The following is a 17,055-nucleotide window of genomic DNA, read 5'->3' as shown; positions in this document are numbered from 1 at the left end:
GTATTGCGCTTCACAGGGTGCCACACAAAAACGCGACGACTCTATACGTTCCTATTCAGACTTCTATTAAGAGCCATAAATTAAAACGTATAGGTTAAACGATAAAGTTGTCCCTGTGCTTAACTAATTAAGCACTACGCCATGGATGCGTATGGAGGAGTGGATGTACAGATCCACATTTTCTTGACCTCGGCAGTAGTTGGAGGTGAGTGATCATCATCACGCCCCCTGCTACACATTGGATAGGAGATTCGGTGGATCCTAGAGTCATGAATTAAAACGTAGGAATATAAATTTCTCCCTATGCTTACTAACCACACCACAAAGACGTATGATGGAGTGGAGTCATGACTCCACGCTTTCTTAACATAGGAACTAGATGGAGGTGAGTGATCAGGTTCACGTCCCATCCACTTTATCCCAGGGGAAAATTCCCCTTTATCCACGGGATAGGAGGTTGCGTGAGCGACTGCGGTGACAGAGAAAATATTCTGTATCCTTAGCTGGAGCCGAAACCCCGACCGTGCAGCCTGCAGCCTGTTCAATATTCAAATTCCTCAGTTAAAATATTTGTTCTGCAATAAACTGATGCATGTGAAGCAAGACATTTAGTAAAAATTCCCAACAAAGCACGCTAGGTTACTTAACCTTAACATATGAAACTATAATTTGACCGATAGCGCTGTATTTTTTTTTTCTTGGCACTACAGCCCCAGTGGGCCTAGGCCTACCTCCATGAACTTCTCCGTTCACTTCGGTTTTTCTAGATCTTACATATTCAGTAGGACTCCTTGGGCGGGTGATCAGCTCCTCGCAAGGCCTATACCTGTACACAAACACAGAAAAACGCACACAAACATCCATGACCTGAGTGGGATTCGAACCCACGATCCCGGTTTCCAAGCGAGAGAAGACAGTACATGACTTAGACCGCTCGGCTACCGTGACCGGCTGTAGCGCTGTATGGCTGTGGTAAATTTAGGAGAAGAACATAGACTGGGGGGTGTTTCAGAACAAGGTGCTGAGAAGAATACTTGGGCCTAAGAAGGATGTGTAACAGGCCGTGGAGGCCCATAGGGTTGTGAGACGTCGAGGCTCCCCCAGAAGGGCTCAGCTCCACGAGTGAGTAAGTACTGTCCTGGCTGGCTATCTCCTTACGAAAATGCCTTCACGGAACACGGAGTAAAGATATTATATTTATGACATGTCTTCAAGGTTTTTGGATATCTCCCGATATCAGTGTACCACATAAATACCGTGACGTGTTTTGCATCAATGTTTTACATTAGGTTTTCGGTTCTATTGTGGTACTGATTTTTGCGCTATACCGGTATACCGAAGCGTGTTTGCAAATTGCTGTCTGACACGAAACAACCCTTGAGTGTGACACCCTGGTATCCAGCACAGTAATTGCGGTACGGTGTTCGTTAACTCGTAACAATTACGTGAACCGGGATTGCTCAGTCCTTATAGGGACGAGCTGCGGGGTGGACGGCCGGGGTTCGATTCCCGTCAGGGGAAAGAGATTATTCTCTTCTCAACAGCGTCCATACCGGCTCTGGGACTCAACCAGCCTCCTAACCAATGGGTACCTGGGGCTCTTTCCGCGAAGGATAAAGCGGCCGGGGCGTCACTCTGGCCACTACCCTCCGTCTAGTGTCGAGGAGAAGAACAGTGGATCTATATCTCCACTCCCCAATACATCTTTATGCCGCAAGTGAACGAACGATGTCGGTTTTCTCTCTTGGCTGAGATAACCTCTGCGACGTGACGCTATGTAATGGGGTAGTTCACCGACATTTCGAAGGAACTACCTACATATTCATCATCGAAGAATAAGCGCCTTGCTGGTTGTTTGCTTTACACTTCGACCCTAAAAATGGAGGCGAAATATTCCTCCGAAACTGAGCTTACATGAGACTACACGAGACCACATATACCATTCATAGTCACTGACGACAAAACCTCACAAGTAACAAGTACGTTTAGGGTTATCCTGAAGATGGAAGCAGCAAAATATATAGGACGGCAGGTTGTAACGAAACTTTATAACAGCTTGATCAAGTGTGGCTGCTCAAGGCAGTGCCTGGCAGTTCCCGTCGGGATGTTTTATCCAAGTAACACGGAACCGAGGGCGGTTACGCCGAACACAGCCTGATGGAGCTTCTGAATTATCGATTGTCGCTTTCACTCTGCAGTCTCCATGTCAAAACCGAACCACGGCTTCAAGGGCGTCCTGAGTCCGTATCGGCCCTTCCGACAAGCGTTGCAACGACGCAGGGATAATGATATTCTCTGCGCGTTATCTTACAAAGTTATCAGCGTACGTAGCGAACAGTCACATGGAGATACGAGTTTGAAGTTTCTGAGTCCCAGGCCTCTTGCGGTATTCCGTAAATGTGGCACAGTTCAGATATTCGCGAATGACGATAACAAATCAAAACCTGATTCCGGAGGAAATTAAGAGGAGACTGAACTCGGGTAATGCTTGCTACCATTCAGTCCAGAACCCTTTGTCTTCTCATCTGCTGTCAAAAAACATAAAAATTAGAATGTACAAAACTATAATTTTGCCTGTGGTTCTGTATGGGTGTGAAGTTTGGTCTCTTACATTAAGAGAGGCACATAGACTGAGGGTGTAAGATTTGAGGCTTTCACGGCGGTGACTATGAAGAAAGCAGTCTTCTGGGATTTGGCACCGTGTATATGTGGTGTTAACCGACGTTTCGGAGGAACGTATNGAAGTGACAGGAGGTTGGAGAAAACTGCGTAATGAGGAGCTTCATAACTTGTAGTCTTCCCCAAGTATAATTAGAATGATCAAGTCAGGGAGGATGAGATGGGCAGGACATGTAGCATGAAGGGGAGAGAAGAGGAATGCATACAGGATATTGGTGGGAAATTCAGAAGGAAAGGGGCCACAGGGAAGACCAAGACGTAGGTGGGTGGACAATATTAAAATGGATCTTAGAGAGATAGGATGGGATGGTATGGACTGAATAGATCTGGCTCAGGATACGGACAAGTGGAGAGCTCTTGTGAACACGGTAATGAACCTTCGGGTTCCATAAAATGCTCGGAAATTCTTGAGTAGCTGGACAACTGGCGGCTTCTCAAGAAGGGCTCAGCTCCATGAGTGAATGACTGAGCAGAAAGATTTGGGTCACGGAATTCCTCTTCTCCACGTAGTCCAGACCGGTTCTGGGGTCCACCCAGCCTCTTATCCAATAGGTACCACAGGTTATTACCCCAGGAGTAAAGAGGCCGGGGCGTGAAGCTGACCAATCGCCTCAAACTACTGCCGAGGTCACTCAATTCCTCCATATGCCTTCATGGTGCAGTGCTAGATTAGTTAAGCACAGGGACAACTTTACCTTCAAAACCTTCAGAAAGAGGTGATAATATTCTAACAGATGCATTACCTCGACATTTGCCTGGCGGTACTGAGAGAAATCACGAAGTTGGTTCCTCCAAAACGTCGATACTTTGCTAGCGGACTACACGGCGCTAGACCCTGGAAGACAGTAATGTGCTCTTACTGAGATTGGAATGGGTCTCCGCGAAAGGATAGCACATCGACTCCCGACACTCTTTTCGAGTGATGTGTGTTGATGTTAATGCGCCATTCTGTACTATTGCAGGAACCTTCGTTCCGTTCATCTGTAATTCTAGGCAGAACTGGACCTCCGCAGTTCTCCCTCGTTACACTTTTTCTGGGTTGGTTTTATTGACGCGCAATTCACAGCTGCATGTATAAGACGTTCAGAAAATGTGTACACACAAATAAAGGTGAAAGGCAAAGTTGTCCCTGCGTTTAATTAACTAAGCACTACGACATGAGGGGAGCCGGGATAACGCAGTCGGTATAGCGACTGGCTACGGGATGGAGGACCGAGGAGTGATAGTTCGAGTCCCGGTAGGGTCAAGAATTTTCTGTTCTCCAAGACGTAAAGACCAGCACTGGGCCCCACCCAACCTCTAGACGGTGTCAAGAGAAAGATCTTTCCCTTGCGGGATTCGAAACCGGGCCGTCCAGCACGTAGCCCGTCGCTATACCGACTGAGCTATAATCGTTTCATATCAGAGATCGCTGTCCATGTTTAATACGGACATACAGACTTTTTGTACCAAACCAAAGTGTCTCTGTATCCCCGTCAACTGATAGACGAACATGAAACCTGGTATAAATTTGAGGCTACCGGAGGGTACCGTAGGCGCGTGAGATCTGACAACTGAAGTGAAGCTACTGCAACGACACTGGTGAGTGTGCGCACTTTATCACGTGGCTATATGATTCAGTACTTCTGTCTGGAATAGTCGCTGGGATCCAGTTTGTCAGACACTCAGGAGAAAGATACTCTCTCCAGTCTTCCTGGAAGATTTCGCAATAATTATACCTCGGGGGGGGGGGGGACTATAAATGACACTTACGTCTCCTTATAAGAACCCGAAACAACTGCATGCAACTGGGTTGGAGCTGCGTCTTTCTTGAGAAGCCATTAGTCGCTCAGCTACTCTTCACAACATTTTACGGAGCCCAAAGTCTCATTAGCGTGTTTACGAGAACCCTCAAACGGTCCTTAACTTGAGTCAGATCAATCCAATCTATACTACCCCATCCTGTTTCTTTGAGATCAGTAAGGACGTCAACACGGAAGCTGAGGAAGCTACGGCGTTGGAAGCCTTTACCAGGCGACAACCGGTGAAGACACAGCAGACTGAGAAGACTTAGTACAAGCTGTAGTGAGCTGCAGAGTGTGTGAATTAGCGTTAGCGTTGTAGTTACTTGTATTTAGGATCCGTAAGTGTTCAGTAAATAGAATTAATAATCCAATCCCCGTCTACAGTCACCCCATCACATGACAGTATACAAGCCTGGGTGTATATATATACATATATACGTGTGTGTTAAGAGTAAGTGAATATTAAAACGTGGGAAGTGCAAGATCAGCACATGGAATGGTGCAAGAACACAAGAAAATCACACGCCACATGTAACTGAATGATGGGCATGCATATGAGATTGCGGGAAAAGTCATTAAATGATTAATAACCCTAGAGCATCATGCCGCCAGCATAACATCATCAAAGCATTCGTAACTACCCTGTAGATGCGTCCATGTCACTCTCTTTACAATTTTACGGGGTTCAACCACAAGGGGGTGGGGAGGGCGAAGGGAAGGAGGGAAGCAAAATAACTGGGCACAAAAACAAGAGACGACCGCTCACCCACACGACGTTACGACCTGAAGGGGTCGGAAAAAAAAAGTTTCCATGGAAAATAACACATAGAGGAGTGTCCCACAGTTTCAGTTTACAGAATAATATTTTAAACCTCTGTGACATTAACATTTTTTCGCTTCTTTGCGAGAATATTTACATTTTTTCCCCTGGTAAATGCAAAGTTCTTTCTGCAACGTTAAATAGAAATATGTTCTGGGAAGAATTGCCCATTTTCATTTCATATGAGACGGGCTACACAGAAAACCAAAGAACTGGGAAGAATCCACAGACAGCAAGGTGATCTCATAACCCTCCTTTAATTTGTGTTTTAGAAATACGGAAAATAGGCTTAAAAAAGATATTGCAATTCATGTGTATGAAACCAAGCGGGGTAATGTAACGGTAACACTCTAGACTCGTATTTTGGGGGTGTTCAGTTCGAATCTCGGAAGGGACAATTTCCATCCTGAATAAAAATCTTCGTGATTTTCCTCAGATCCTCCAGCAAGATGCCAGATTTTACTTAGAAGCGTGTCATTGCCTCTTCCTTCCAAATCCTTTGCAATCCATCATTCGTGAATCATCTTACCATTTGACGCTTGTACAGTCCCGATGCTACTAATATCATAGAAAGTACAGGAATATCAAAGAGTTTTTGCGACGTTTCACACGATTACAGATACGCGCTTCAGAATAACCAATCCGAGCCATTACAGAAACAAGACGCATAATCACATCTTCAGAATGGACTCTTCAAGACTCACCCCAAAAGTTAAGACTCACCTGGACGAATAAAAGCTGGACAGCCGACAAGTCGATGAGGCGGTAGCCTTTGAGAAGGAACAAGCCAATAAAATGTAGCGTCCGATCTTCTCACAGCGGTATTTATGGGATATAACGCTGCGTAGTCCGTTGAAAGTCAACGGACGTTTAGAAGGAACATGTCACCTCCATCTGCTTGCTAATTAATTCATGCTGATTTTTTGCATGGCTTATTCTTCTATCCTGAAGATGAAGGCGACATTTACTTCCGAAAAGTCGGTTGACTTTCGCCGTACTACATGGTGTTATATCCCACAAGAAAAAACTCTCAAATCTAACAAAGACCTGCCTTCAAGTGGACGATGATGATGATGATGATAAGGGGGATGACAAAAGTGAAGCATAAGGGCGTACACCCATGTTAGGTGGGCCCCTTGTCACCACAGCATGGCGCGTCCTCAGGTTGCGGAAGGAGACGCCCTCCAGATATGGAGGGTAGCTGCGAATATACTGAATAAGCAGTCGCAGACAGCAGATAATGGGTGGTCCTCCAGCTTGGGTGTTGGACATAGGACTAGCAAATCCTCACCATAAAAAATAAGCTCGTTATGAAATGTCAGAAAGGAACTCGGACCTGGATGGATAAAAGGTAAACGTTGTCCCTGTACTTAACTAATTAAGCACTATGCCATGAAGGCGTATGGGGGAATGGATGTATAGATCCACATCTTCTTGACCTCCGAACTAGCTTGAGGTAAGTAGTCAGCTTCACGCCCCGGCCACTCTACTCCTGGCGAAAAAGCCCCCCGGTACCCAATCGGTAGGAGGTTGGGTGGACCCCAGAGCCGGTCTGGACGTGCAGAAGAAAAAAATTGTGACCCTAATGGGACTCAAACTCCGACCCCTCGGTCGTCCAGCCCGTAGCCTGTCACTATACCGGCTCCTAAGACCTGGAAGGATTCTTTGGATAAACTGGATTGATCTGGCTCAGGATAGAGACCAGTGGAGGGATCTTGTGAAAGCGGTAATGAACCTTCGGGTTCCATAAAATGCTGGGAAGTTCTTCAGTAGCTGTACAATTGGCGGTTCCTCAAGAAGGGTGCAGAGAAGAGCCTCTCCCTCGACTTCGCGATTCGGCGCAGGTAAACGGAAGATGCCAACGCTCGGCTGTCAGGAGCAGCATCAGTAACTAAGTTTGTATTGATCCACCGGAGCGCGTCCTCCATCTCGTCTCGTCTACATCGCTGCTCACATTAATGGGACTGACGGTCACGGAATAACTTTGTCCGTTCCCAACTACTGGCTTCTTCTGACGAATTTCCTGACTTCTGACGGCTCTCTAACGAGGCTGTCATCAGTATTCAGGCTATACAACATCGGATGAGAGGATGACTAATGATTCTGAAGGAGCCCTGGCGAAATCGAAGCGTTACACTTGTATTTGCCTGAAGGAACTAAGTAAAACCACGAAAAACCTGCCACGACAGACGGTTTTCCGGTCAAGATTCGAAGCAAACACTTCCCAAATACGAGTTTAGAGTGTTACCGCCACACTAACCTGTCCGGTTGGAAAAAATCTTAGTAATGATAGTAGATTAGAATAGTGGCCATCTGTATGTTGGCCTAGTTCGGGATAACTTAGTCGATATAGCGATGAGCTGGACGGCCAGGGTTCGATTCCCGGCTCTAGGACCCATCCAGACTCCTATACAATGAATACAGAGGGCTTCTTTCTGCGGGGGTAAAGCGGCTGGGGCGTGAAGGTGACCACTCACCTCCATATAGGGCCATGAACAAGAATTGTGGAGCTATACCTCAATTCCTCCATACGTATTCAAGGCGTGATGCTTAAATAAGCACAGGGATAACTTTACCTTTACATGCGGATACATATTTGAGTTAGTTATTTACATCGTGTTTCATTACTCTGGATTTGATCTTATTGCTTTGCCAGTGTCCCAGCCCATTCGCTCTTCTGAACACCAGAAGCTCGCTAGATCCCTCTGAACCGAGCGAAACCATACGCGGCAAAGGCTCAGTGTTGGATGTTTGAACAACTATCCGTAGGTAACAATCCCCTGGATCTATGTGACCGTGACCCGCAATGCACACGTGAATAGAGCCCGCCAATACTGTAGTTTGATTGAAGGGGGGAAACCGGCTGATTGCGCAACATAGAGAAACATTGTCCTACGTTACTTACCGAGCATGACGTGTGCACTCTTACCCAACGCTTACATTTCCTCAGTCACAAAATAAGCAACAGTGAACACAGTATCGCAATATCAGTGAAGAGAAAGACAAACGTGTTATTTTCAAGGAGGCGAAAATTTAGATTATGAACATCTGGCTCAGATCCCGGATAGATCTGTCGGTATAGCAACGGGTTGGACGGCCGGAGTTCGATTCCTGGCAGAGGCAAAATTTTTCTCTTCTCCGGCTCTGGAACTCAACCAGCCTCCTATTCAGTGGGTACCGGAGGCTGTTTCTCTTGGAGTAAAGAGGCAGGAGCGTGAAGCTGATCATCTCCATGTAATGCCGAGCTCAAGAATCGTGGAGATACACGTTTTCATGGCGTGATAGAGGGACAACTTTGCCGTATCTTCTGGTTTACAACACAAAGTAGTCATGTAGACCGTTACTAACGTCTATCCTGGGTCGCGCCATACCTCGAGCCGTTAGTCGCTGGCTTCCCACCACGGGGAAGGTTATCTCCGAGTACTTCGGTTTCCCCTGCCAATCTTCATTCCACCAATTGCTCCACAATCACCCTCACCGATCATCTAGGGCATGCTCACATGCGTGATCTAGTTATTTCTGGGTATCCTGTAAACCGCAGGTTATTTCTAGAGTTAGTAAATACTTTATTTACGTATTTGTTTTTGTTTATTTATTGATGGCACATTTACCTGAAGTGTCAATAGGTCAGAGTACAGGCTACACTCTCGGCACGGTCAGTACATTATGCAACTCAGTAACACACCCACTCACCCAAGGCTCAAAGTTTCTTTAACTATGTTGGGTGACGATCCAACGTATTTCCCGTGTTATTTCTGGGTATCCTGTAAACCGCAGGTTATTTCTAGAGTTTGTAACCACGTGTCATGTTACAGCCATGTATCAAAAATAACGTCAACGGCTCCACATCTCATTCATTAACGTTTTAAAGCCCAATGGTCACTAAATGTACCATATACTTTACTTTCTTTTTATTGCTAGTGGGGTGGGACTAAGTCCCTTGTACTGCGTCCACTTCTGGCCTATTGTACCAGTCTCAGATGATAGGTGAGGGTGATTGTGGAGCAATTCGTGGAATGAAGATTGGCAGGGGAAACTGAAGTACTCGGAGAAAACCTGCCCCAGCGCCGCCGCGGTGGGAGGCCAGCGACTAACCGCTTGACCTATGGCGCGGCCACATACTTTACTTACATACTTACTCATGCTNAGGGCATGCTCACATGCGTGATCTAGTTATTTCTGGGTATCCTGTAAACCGCAGGTTATTTCTAGAGTTAGTAAATACTTTATTTACGTATTTGTTTTTGTTTATTTATTGATGGCACATTTACCTGAAGTGTCAATAGGTCAGAGTACAGGCTACACTCTCGGCACGGTCAGTACATTATGCAACTCAGTAACACACCCACTCACCCAAGGCTCAAAGTTTCTTTAACTATGTTGGGTGACGATCCAACGTATTTCCCGTGTTATTTCTGGGTATCCTGTAAACCGCAGGTTATTTCTAGAGTTTGTAACCACGTGTCATGTTACAGCCATGTATCAAAAATAACGTCAACGGCTCCACATCTCATTCATTAACGTTTTAAAGCCCAATGGTCACTAAATGTACCACATACTTTACTTTCTTTTTATTGCTAGTGGGGTGGGACTAAGTCCCTTGTACTGCGTCCACTTCTGGCCTATTGTACCAGTCTCAGATGATAGGTGAGGGTGATTGTGGAGCAATTCGTGGAATGAAGATTGGCAGGGGAAACTGAAGTACTCGGAGAAAACCTGCCCCAGCGCCGCCGCGGTGGGAGGCCAGCGACTAACCGCTTGACCTATGGCGCGGCCACATACTTTACTTACATACTTACTCATGCTGCTGAGCCCTTCTTGAGGAGCTACCAATTCTGCAGCTACTCAAGAATTTCTCAGAATTTTATGGAACCCGAAGGTTCATTACCCTGTTCTCAAGAGCCATCCAATGGTCCCTATCCCGAGCCAGATCAATTCAATCCATATCATCCCATTCTATCTCTCTAAGATCCGTTTAAAAATATTGTCCACCCATCTACGCCTTGGTCTTTCCTTCAGGCTTTCCCACCAATATCCTATACGTATTCCTCGTCTCCCCCATTCGTGCTACATGCCCTGCCCACCTCATCCTCCTTGACTTGATCATTCTTATTATACTTGGAGAAGAGTACTATATACTTTAGAACACTGCATTCTGCCCAGAGTGTATTTATGTTTCTTAGGGTTCTCACAATAAATAGGGATTCTTACTCTAAGCAGCGTTAACCGGGTGGGCTTTGTAGCGGTGACGTAATGTATTCCCTGCGAGGTACGAACTGAATTTGTATATATTATTCAGAAGAAATTCAGTAACAGGGACAAGTTAGGGAATCTAACTTATTCTTCTGTTCGCCCGACTGCTGGCTGGAAGTCAGTATGCATCCGGGAGGTCCTGCGACCGGCCATCTCGATGCAGATTTTCTCCGTTTTCCTCAGTCTCTAAAAAAATTCTGGGATGGTTCCCAAGTTCCAAGTTGCTAGTGTGTCTCATGCAATCTTCTTACTTAAATCCAATAACTGAACCATCCCGGCTCCTGTGAACACGGCAAATTATTTTTTCACTGACTCTACAACCCCTTGGGCCCTGGCCTCTGATTTTCAGTTTCATGATCATTTTAGAGACAGGAGGAGTCCTTGGACGGGTGANTCTAAGATCCGTTTAAAAATATTGTCCACCCATCTACGCCTTGGTCTTTCCTTCAGGCTTTCCCACCAATATCCTATACGTATTCCTCGTCTCCCCCATTCGTGCTACATGCCCTGCCCACCTCATCCTCCTTGACTTGATCATTCTTATTATACTTGGAGAAGAGTACTATATACTTTAGAACACTGCATTCTGCCCAGAGTGTATTTATGTTTCTTAGGGTTCTCACAATAAATAGGGATTCTTACTCTAAGCAGCGTTAACCGGGTGGGCTTTGTAGCGGTGACGTAATGTATTCCCTGCGAGGTACGAACTGAATTTGTATATATTATTCAGAAGAAATTCAGTAACAGGGACAAGTTAGGGAATCTAACTTATTCTTCTGTTCGCCCGACTGCTGTCTGGAAGTCAGTATGCATCCGGGAGGTCCTGCGACCGGCCATCTCGATGCAGATTTTCTCCGTTTTCCTCAGTCTCTAAAAAAATTCTGGGATGGTTCCCAAGTTCCAAGTTGCTAGTGTGTCTCATGCAATCTTCTTACTTAAATCCAATAACTGAACCATCCCGGCTCCTGTGAACACGGCAAATTATTTTTTCACTGACTCTACAACCCCTTGGGCCCTGGCCTCTGATTTTCAGTTTCATGATCATTTTAGAGACAGGAGGAGTCCTTGGACGGGTGATCAGCTCGTCGCAATGCCTCTACCTAAACACAGGACAACACAAACACAGAATAAACGCATACACATACCAAACATCCATGCTTTGTGTCGGATTCGTAGCCACGATCCCGGCTTCCGAGCGAGCAAAGACAGTACACGCCTTAGACCGCTTGGCTACTGTGACCGGCGTGAACATGGTAATACTTTCATTAAACTCTGGCAACTCGTAAAGAAAAATCTGTTTCTCGCAAAATCCGAGAGAATTTTCCGTCAACCCCGCAAAATCCTTTTTTCAGCGTACATAATGCCTTGAAAGTGTGTCAGGGTCGTTATCTGTATGCTAACAAAGATAGTGCTTTGCTTAAAGGCGGGTTGCAGCATCTCGACCTGTCGGTGTGTCCCTGGGTGCATGATTCCTGCGGCAGGACAGTTTCAGCTGGCATGTGACAGGCCTGTGCTGTCACTGAGGCGCCATCTCCGTTCGTTTCAACCCATCTCAAACAGACCCCTCTGACCCTCGCACTTCTGATATCTGCTCGTTTCGTAATACGCGTCGATCGGAACAGAACCAGTAATAATAATAATAATGGGGCACGCGGGAGCGTAGTTGTTGAGGCACTGTGCTACAGGCCGGAAGGTTACGGGTTCCATTCCCGATGAGGTCATTGGATTTCTCAGTTTACCTAATCCTTCCAGCCACGCTATGGTCCTGAGATCGACTCAGCCTCTATAGAAATGAGTACCAGGAATCTTTTTGGCGGTAAAGGGTGGCCGCTGCGTAGGTCTGACAACCTCACCGCCATCTGTGAGCCGATTGTCTAGAAAATGTGGGAACCTCAACATCTCACAACCTTAGGGGCCTCTCGACCGATTTTACAGTAAGCTACATTACAAAGAGAGCAGAAGTTCTATAGATAATCTGAATGCATGATGGGGAGGTCGCATCTGTTTGACAACGTGCACGATTCGTCTCTGAGATTGCTTGACGCATTTCTATGAAACTTGGTAGAAATGGTCTACATCAGACGTTGTGGGGGAGAGTTTAATTCTGTTCCTAATCAGTCAAATATGACTTCTACGTTATATTAAACTCAATACTGTCTACACTTCAGGCTGGTTTGTACATTATCGCGTCACATTCCAGAAGACTGTAATCTGAATACCGATGTGACAACCAAAATTCTTCCCATCTTGTTTGCTCCATAAACGCCAAAGAAAAAGAAGAAATATTTATGAAAAAGTTGGTGGTCGCATTTAAAAATCGATCGCTGAGTACGTAATTTCGATTTTCATATCTGATTTAGCTGCCAGTTTAAAGCCGATGTGAACCATATATTATACCCAGAAGCAAACAACTTGTCCCATATTTCCTATTAAAACAAACATTTCACAAGAAGATGAGTACGGAATGTACTGACATGTTTAAACATGTTTACATAATCTTAAGGACTCCGGAGCAGGGTACAGAACTTCTGCGTACATATGCACGTAACTCACACAAGAAGGAAGATTTTCGAGCATTGGTTTCCAAATATATGTTCGGCAGAACAGTGACGGTACGCGGGGAGTATGTCAGCACTCTGGCGGAGAAATGTTGAATTAAGGCTACAAGTTACGAAGATCGGGCGGACTAAGATGGGTACGATCAGTGGCGGTGCATTGCATTATTAATCGGGCCAGGAGATTTTGTACTACGTTGTCCTCTGTTTGCAGACCACACGTAGGTACGTTGATCACTCATAAAAGGAATAAATGTCTAATACAGTCAATGTTTTAGAATTGAAAACCGGAACAATTTCCGATCAGGTAACTGGATTTTTCAACTGATTAATCCTTCAAGCCGCATTATGGCCCTGGCGTCGACTCAGCTTCTAACAGAAATGAGTATCAGGAATCTTCCTGGGTGTAAAGGGCGGCCGGCGCGTAAGGCTGACAACCTCACCGCCATCTGTGAGCCGATTGTCTAGAGAAAATGTGGGAGCCTCGACATCTCACAACCCTATGGGCCTCCACGGCCTGTTACAGGGATAGTTTTACTTGTATCCAATTCATGATAGCAGAAAAGTTACAAACTAAGGCCGACTTCATTACTAACAAAATTACTGAAGTGTAAGTTGTGTGGTTCTAAACCATGAACGGAATGCCCTGTTCAACTCTTTGCTCCTGTTTCAAGGAGGTGAGGAAAAAAATTAAAAGGGGTTCGAATTACAACGATCCAGCCTGAACTTATATTCCTGCATTTAGCAACGTTTTTCATTTCCTTCTAGGGGCTAGTTTCCACTGAACTCTTCTCTCCATTAATTCAAGAGGTAAAAAAAAAAGTCTTCCTCAGAATGACGTCAAATTTCTAGCAACTTCAAAATTATTTATCATCGCCACTTACATAAATTTTGTAATCAAAAATGTATGGTGTGACTGAGAATTACGTTTCTCCGATTTTTGTGACTAACAATGTCTACATTTTGAACGAGGACGCATGTTAGAAGGAACGAACGTTACCAGAGCCAACGGCCATACAATGTAGAAAACACCGGTTTCCTCCGATCACCGAAGTTCAGCAACATTGGGCTTGGTTAGTACTTGGATGGGTGACCACTTGCAAACACCGCGTGCTGCTGGCACTGAAGCGGTTAGTCGTTGGCTACCCACAGCGGCGGCCCGGGTTTGGTCAAGTGGGATTTGTGGTGGATAAAGTGGAGCTGGGGCGGGTTTTCTCCATTCCCGGTTGGGGCAAGATTTTTCTCCTCTCCATAACCTCAAGACCGGCGGTAAGGCGGCCGGGGTATGAAGCTGACCACTCACCTCCAACTACTGCTGAGCTCAAGAATATGGATGTCTTCATTACATAGTGCTTAACTAGTTAAGCACAGGGATAACTTAACCTTTTTAAGGATTATTATGTTTGTTACACAAGTATTATATTTGACAATATTTTCTGCCTACAAATAAAAATAAAAAACGGAATATAAATAAGGATAATACTAATAATATTATTAATGATAATAACAGGAATAAACGAGGTTGGACAAAACTACGTAAGGAGGAGCTTCGTAACTTGTACTCTTCGCCAAGCATATTTAGAATGATCAAGTCAAGGTGGATGAAATGGGTAGGGAATGTAGCACGAATGGCCGAGAAACGAAATGCATATAGGATACTGGTGAAAAATCTTGAAGGAAAGAATCCACTAGGAAGACCAAGTCGTAGGTGGGTTGATAATATTAAAATGATCTTAAGAGAGATACGATGAAGTGGTTTGGACTGGATTGATCTGGCTCAGGATAGGGACCAGTGGAGGGCTCTTGTGAACACGGTAATGAACGTTAGAGTTCCATAAAATGTTGGGAAAGTTCTTGAATAGCTGCATGACTGGTGGCTTCTCAACAGGGGCTCACTTCTATGACGTTGGTTATAAGGAAGAAATAATTAAAAACGATTCGACTAACACACTGAAACTTGTTAAGATTTGAGGCTTTCACGGCGGTGACAAATCCCAGAAGACTGCTTTCTTCTTACTGAAACTTGTTTATAGTCAATGGTGTCGTAATTTTGTACGATCGTGAAATTAGGCAGTCAGACAAGACATTGCTACCCGCAGTATAGCAATGTTAGCGTTCGGTCGAATGGGCACTCACACATCTAGTCTTAGCGCGCAGTGTAGCTAACGTTAAGTCTGCGTAACTTTACGTACGCCGACAGCGGCACATACTAGTACGTATGACTCACGTATTGCACTTACTGGTAGCACGTTAACTTGTAATCCTATTACGTAACCAGGTTGTGCATGAACTTCCGAGTAGACACTGATATTGTTGTTACGTACCTTTCCCTCCTAGCGACGCCTTTTCCAATCCATCTTTTCGAAGAACTTTAGTTTGTTTGTTTGCTTTTTTTTTTAATCCCTTCAACGACCTTAGTTTTCCATGTCTGAAAGCACGTTATCTACAGTACATACCTACATTTACCCTGCCTGTAATCCAAAGCCACTAAAATTATACGTATGAGATTGTGTTACAGTCTTTCGAACAGCATTGTGTACTGACAAAGGATAAAAAACAGGTTTTAAATTAACGTTTACGAATGCCACTGAATTAAATAACAAGGTTGCATACTTCATTGACCCTTATTGAATGCACTGAACTATTTTTAAACGTGTTTCTTTCTTTGTTCCTTCTCACTGCTGTTTCTTGATCGACTATAAACAACTCAAAGCGATCTAACGCCTGCTTCATGGAAATCATGCTTCACAACAGATATCCTACGTGAAAGCTCGTATGTAACTCTAATCGGCAAATCATGTTCTCTACAGACTTCTTAACAGTTTTAAGTTCTCTTTAAGTTTCAAAAAATTGAAGTACATCACACACACAGTAATTGCATTATTTCTTAATGAATATCAAAAAAGTTTCTTACTTATAAATAACATTAAAGCATGCATGGCCATTTCAGTATTGTATCAGTTCTAGATCCAGCGGTGTGGGGAGGCAGTGTGAAGAGAAGGAAACTTGATATAAGGGTGGGTCGAATGTAGCATATAGATAAGGTTAAAGCGTTCCAGCCTAGCTCTAAAACCACTACTGAGAACTGCTAATTTAAGCTCATAGGAAAAACGATAAAGCGGAGCGAACGAAAAAAATTACAGCAAGAAAAAAAAAAGCGTACACATTGCAGCTACTCGAAATACATGGGCCTACTTGACTACATGAAATGCATCACAAATGCAGAACACTAAAATGTATATAAGAAAGCGAAAGCTTGATGAAATAGGCGTTAAGTACACATATTTTTGTTCTCTCCTACCGATCGTTTCTTCCAAAGAACTTGGTGGGTGTTTCGCGTCTGTTTCTGGTATCATCTTACCAAGACTGTCATCTGCGTCCATGCCGGTTGTAGCGCCATAATTCGGAAATGCATTCGGATCTTCTGATTTTGTCACTTTAAATCGTTCTGACATCTTGAACTGTCAAGGAAATGACCTTTATATCCTGTCACAAGAGAGAGTGCACTCACGCACAGGCAAAATAAACACGCACAACACTTGTATACGAACGGTAGAATAGTTGGCGGCTAATTTACGCGCCAACCACAACCAAATCTCAACACCTATTGGCACATTACACTGTCGCTTCGAAGCGCCATGGCCCTATAAGAGTACATGCCTCGTGCACGGCCTGTGACGTTTGAGACATTGACTCCCCGCTATCTAGCGGCATCCTGGCGAAACGAACCAAGCTGTGACGTGAAGTTTGGATTCCGCAATCTTTTGTTGGCCACACTGATATTACGCTACTCCAGTCTGGTCTATGTTTAATTTTTAGATACCAGCACGCGCCGTAAAAGTGGGAACAGGCGACTGTCCTCTACGATGCAACGCCGAAATAATCTATGTACAGAGAGTAGACCGACCATACGATTTAGTCATCCATGCCAGTCAATGTCAGCGTAGGTAGATAAATTCGGGGC

The 17,055-nt window shown here is 44.7% G+C and overlaps 1 protein-coding gene and 1 pseudogene across 2 annotated transcripts in view; one reads left to right on the top strand and one right to left on the bottom strand.

The window, feature by feature from the left end:
* LOC111866034 (solute carrier family 12 member 4) overlaps positions 1-16,721 on the bottom strand; it is a 306,831-nt gene extending 290,110 nt beyond the window's left edge. Inside the window, exon 1 of one of the 2 annotated variants that reach the window (XM_033752077.1) lies at positions 16,393-16,721. In XM_033752077.1, the coding sequence (XP_033607968.1) occupies positions 16,393-16,546 (154 nt within the window). In that variant the 5' untranslated portion in view covers positions 16,547-16,721. The remainder of the gene's footprint in view (positions 1-16,392) is intronic. The other variant, XM_033752078.1, reaches the window with a different exon arrangement.
* LOC111866036 lies at positions 14,096-14,213 on the top strand (annotated as a pseudogene).
* Positions 16,722-17,055: the final 334 nt, after the last annotated feature.

This window comes from Cryptotermes secundus, unplaced genomic scaffold, assembly GCF_002891405.2.
Source record: "Cryptotermes secundus unplaced genomic scaffold, Csec_1.0 scaffold163, whole genome shotgun sequence".
In the NCBI taxonomy this organism is placed as follows: domain Eukaryota; kingdom Metazoa; phylum Arthropoda; class Insecta; order Blattodea; family Kalotermitidae; genus Cryptotermes; species Cryptotermes secundus.
This window is presented reverse-complemented; position numbering and strand designations above follow the sequence as displayed.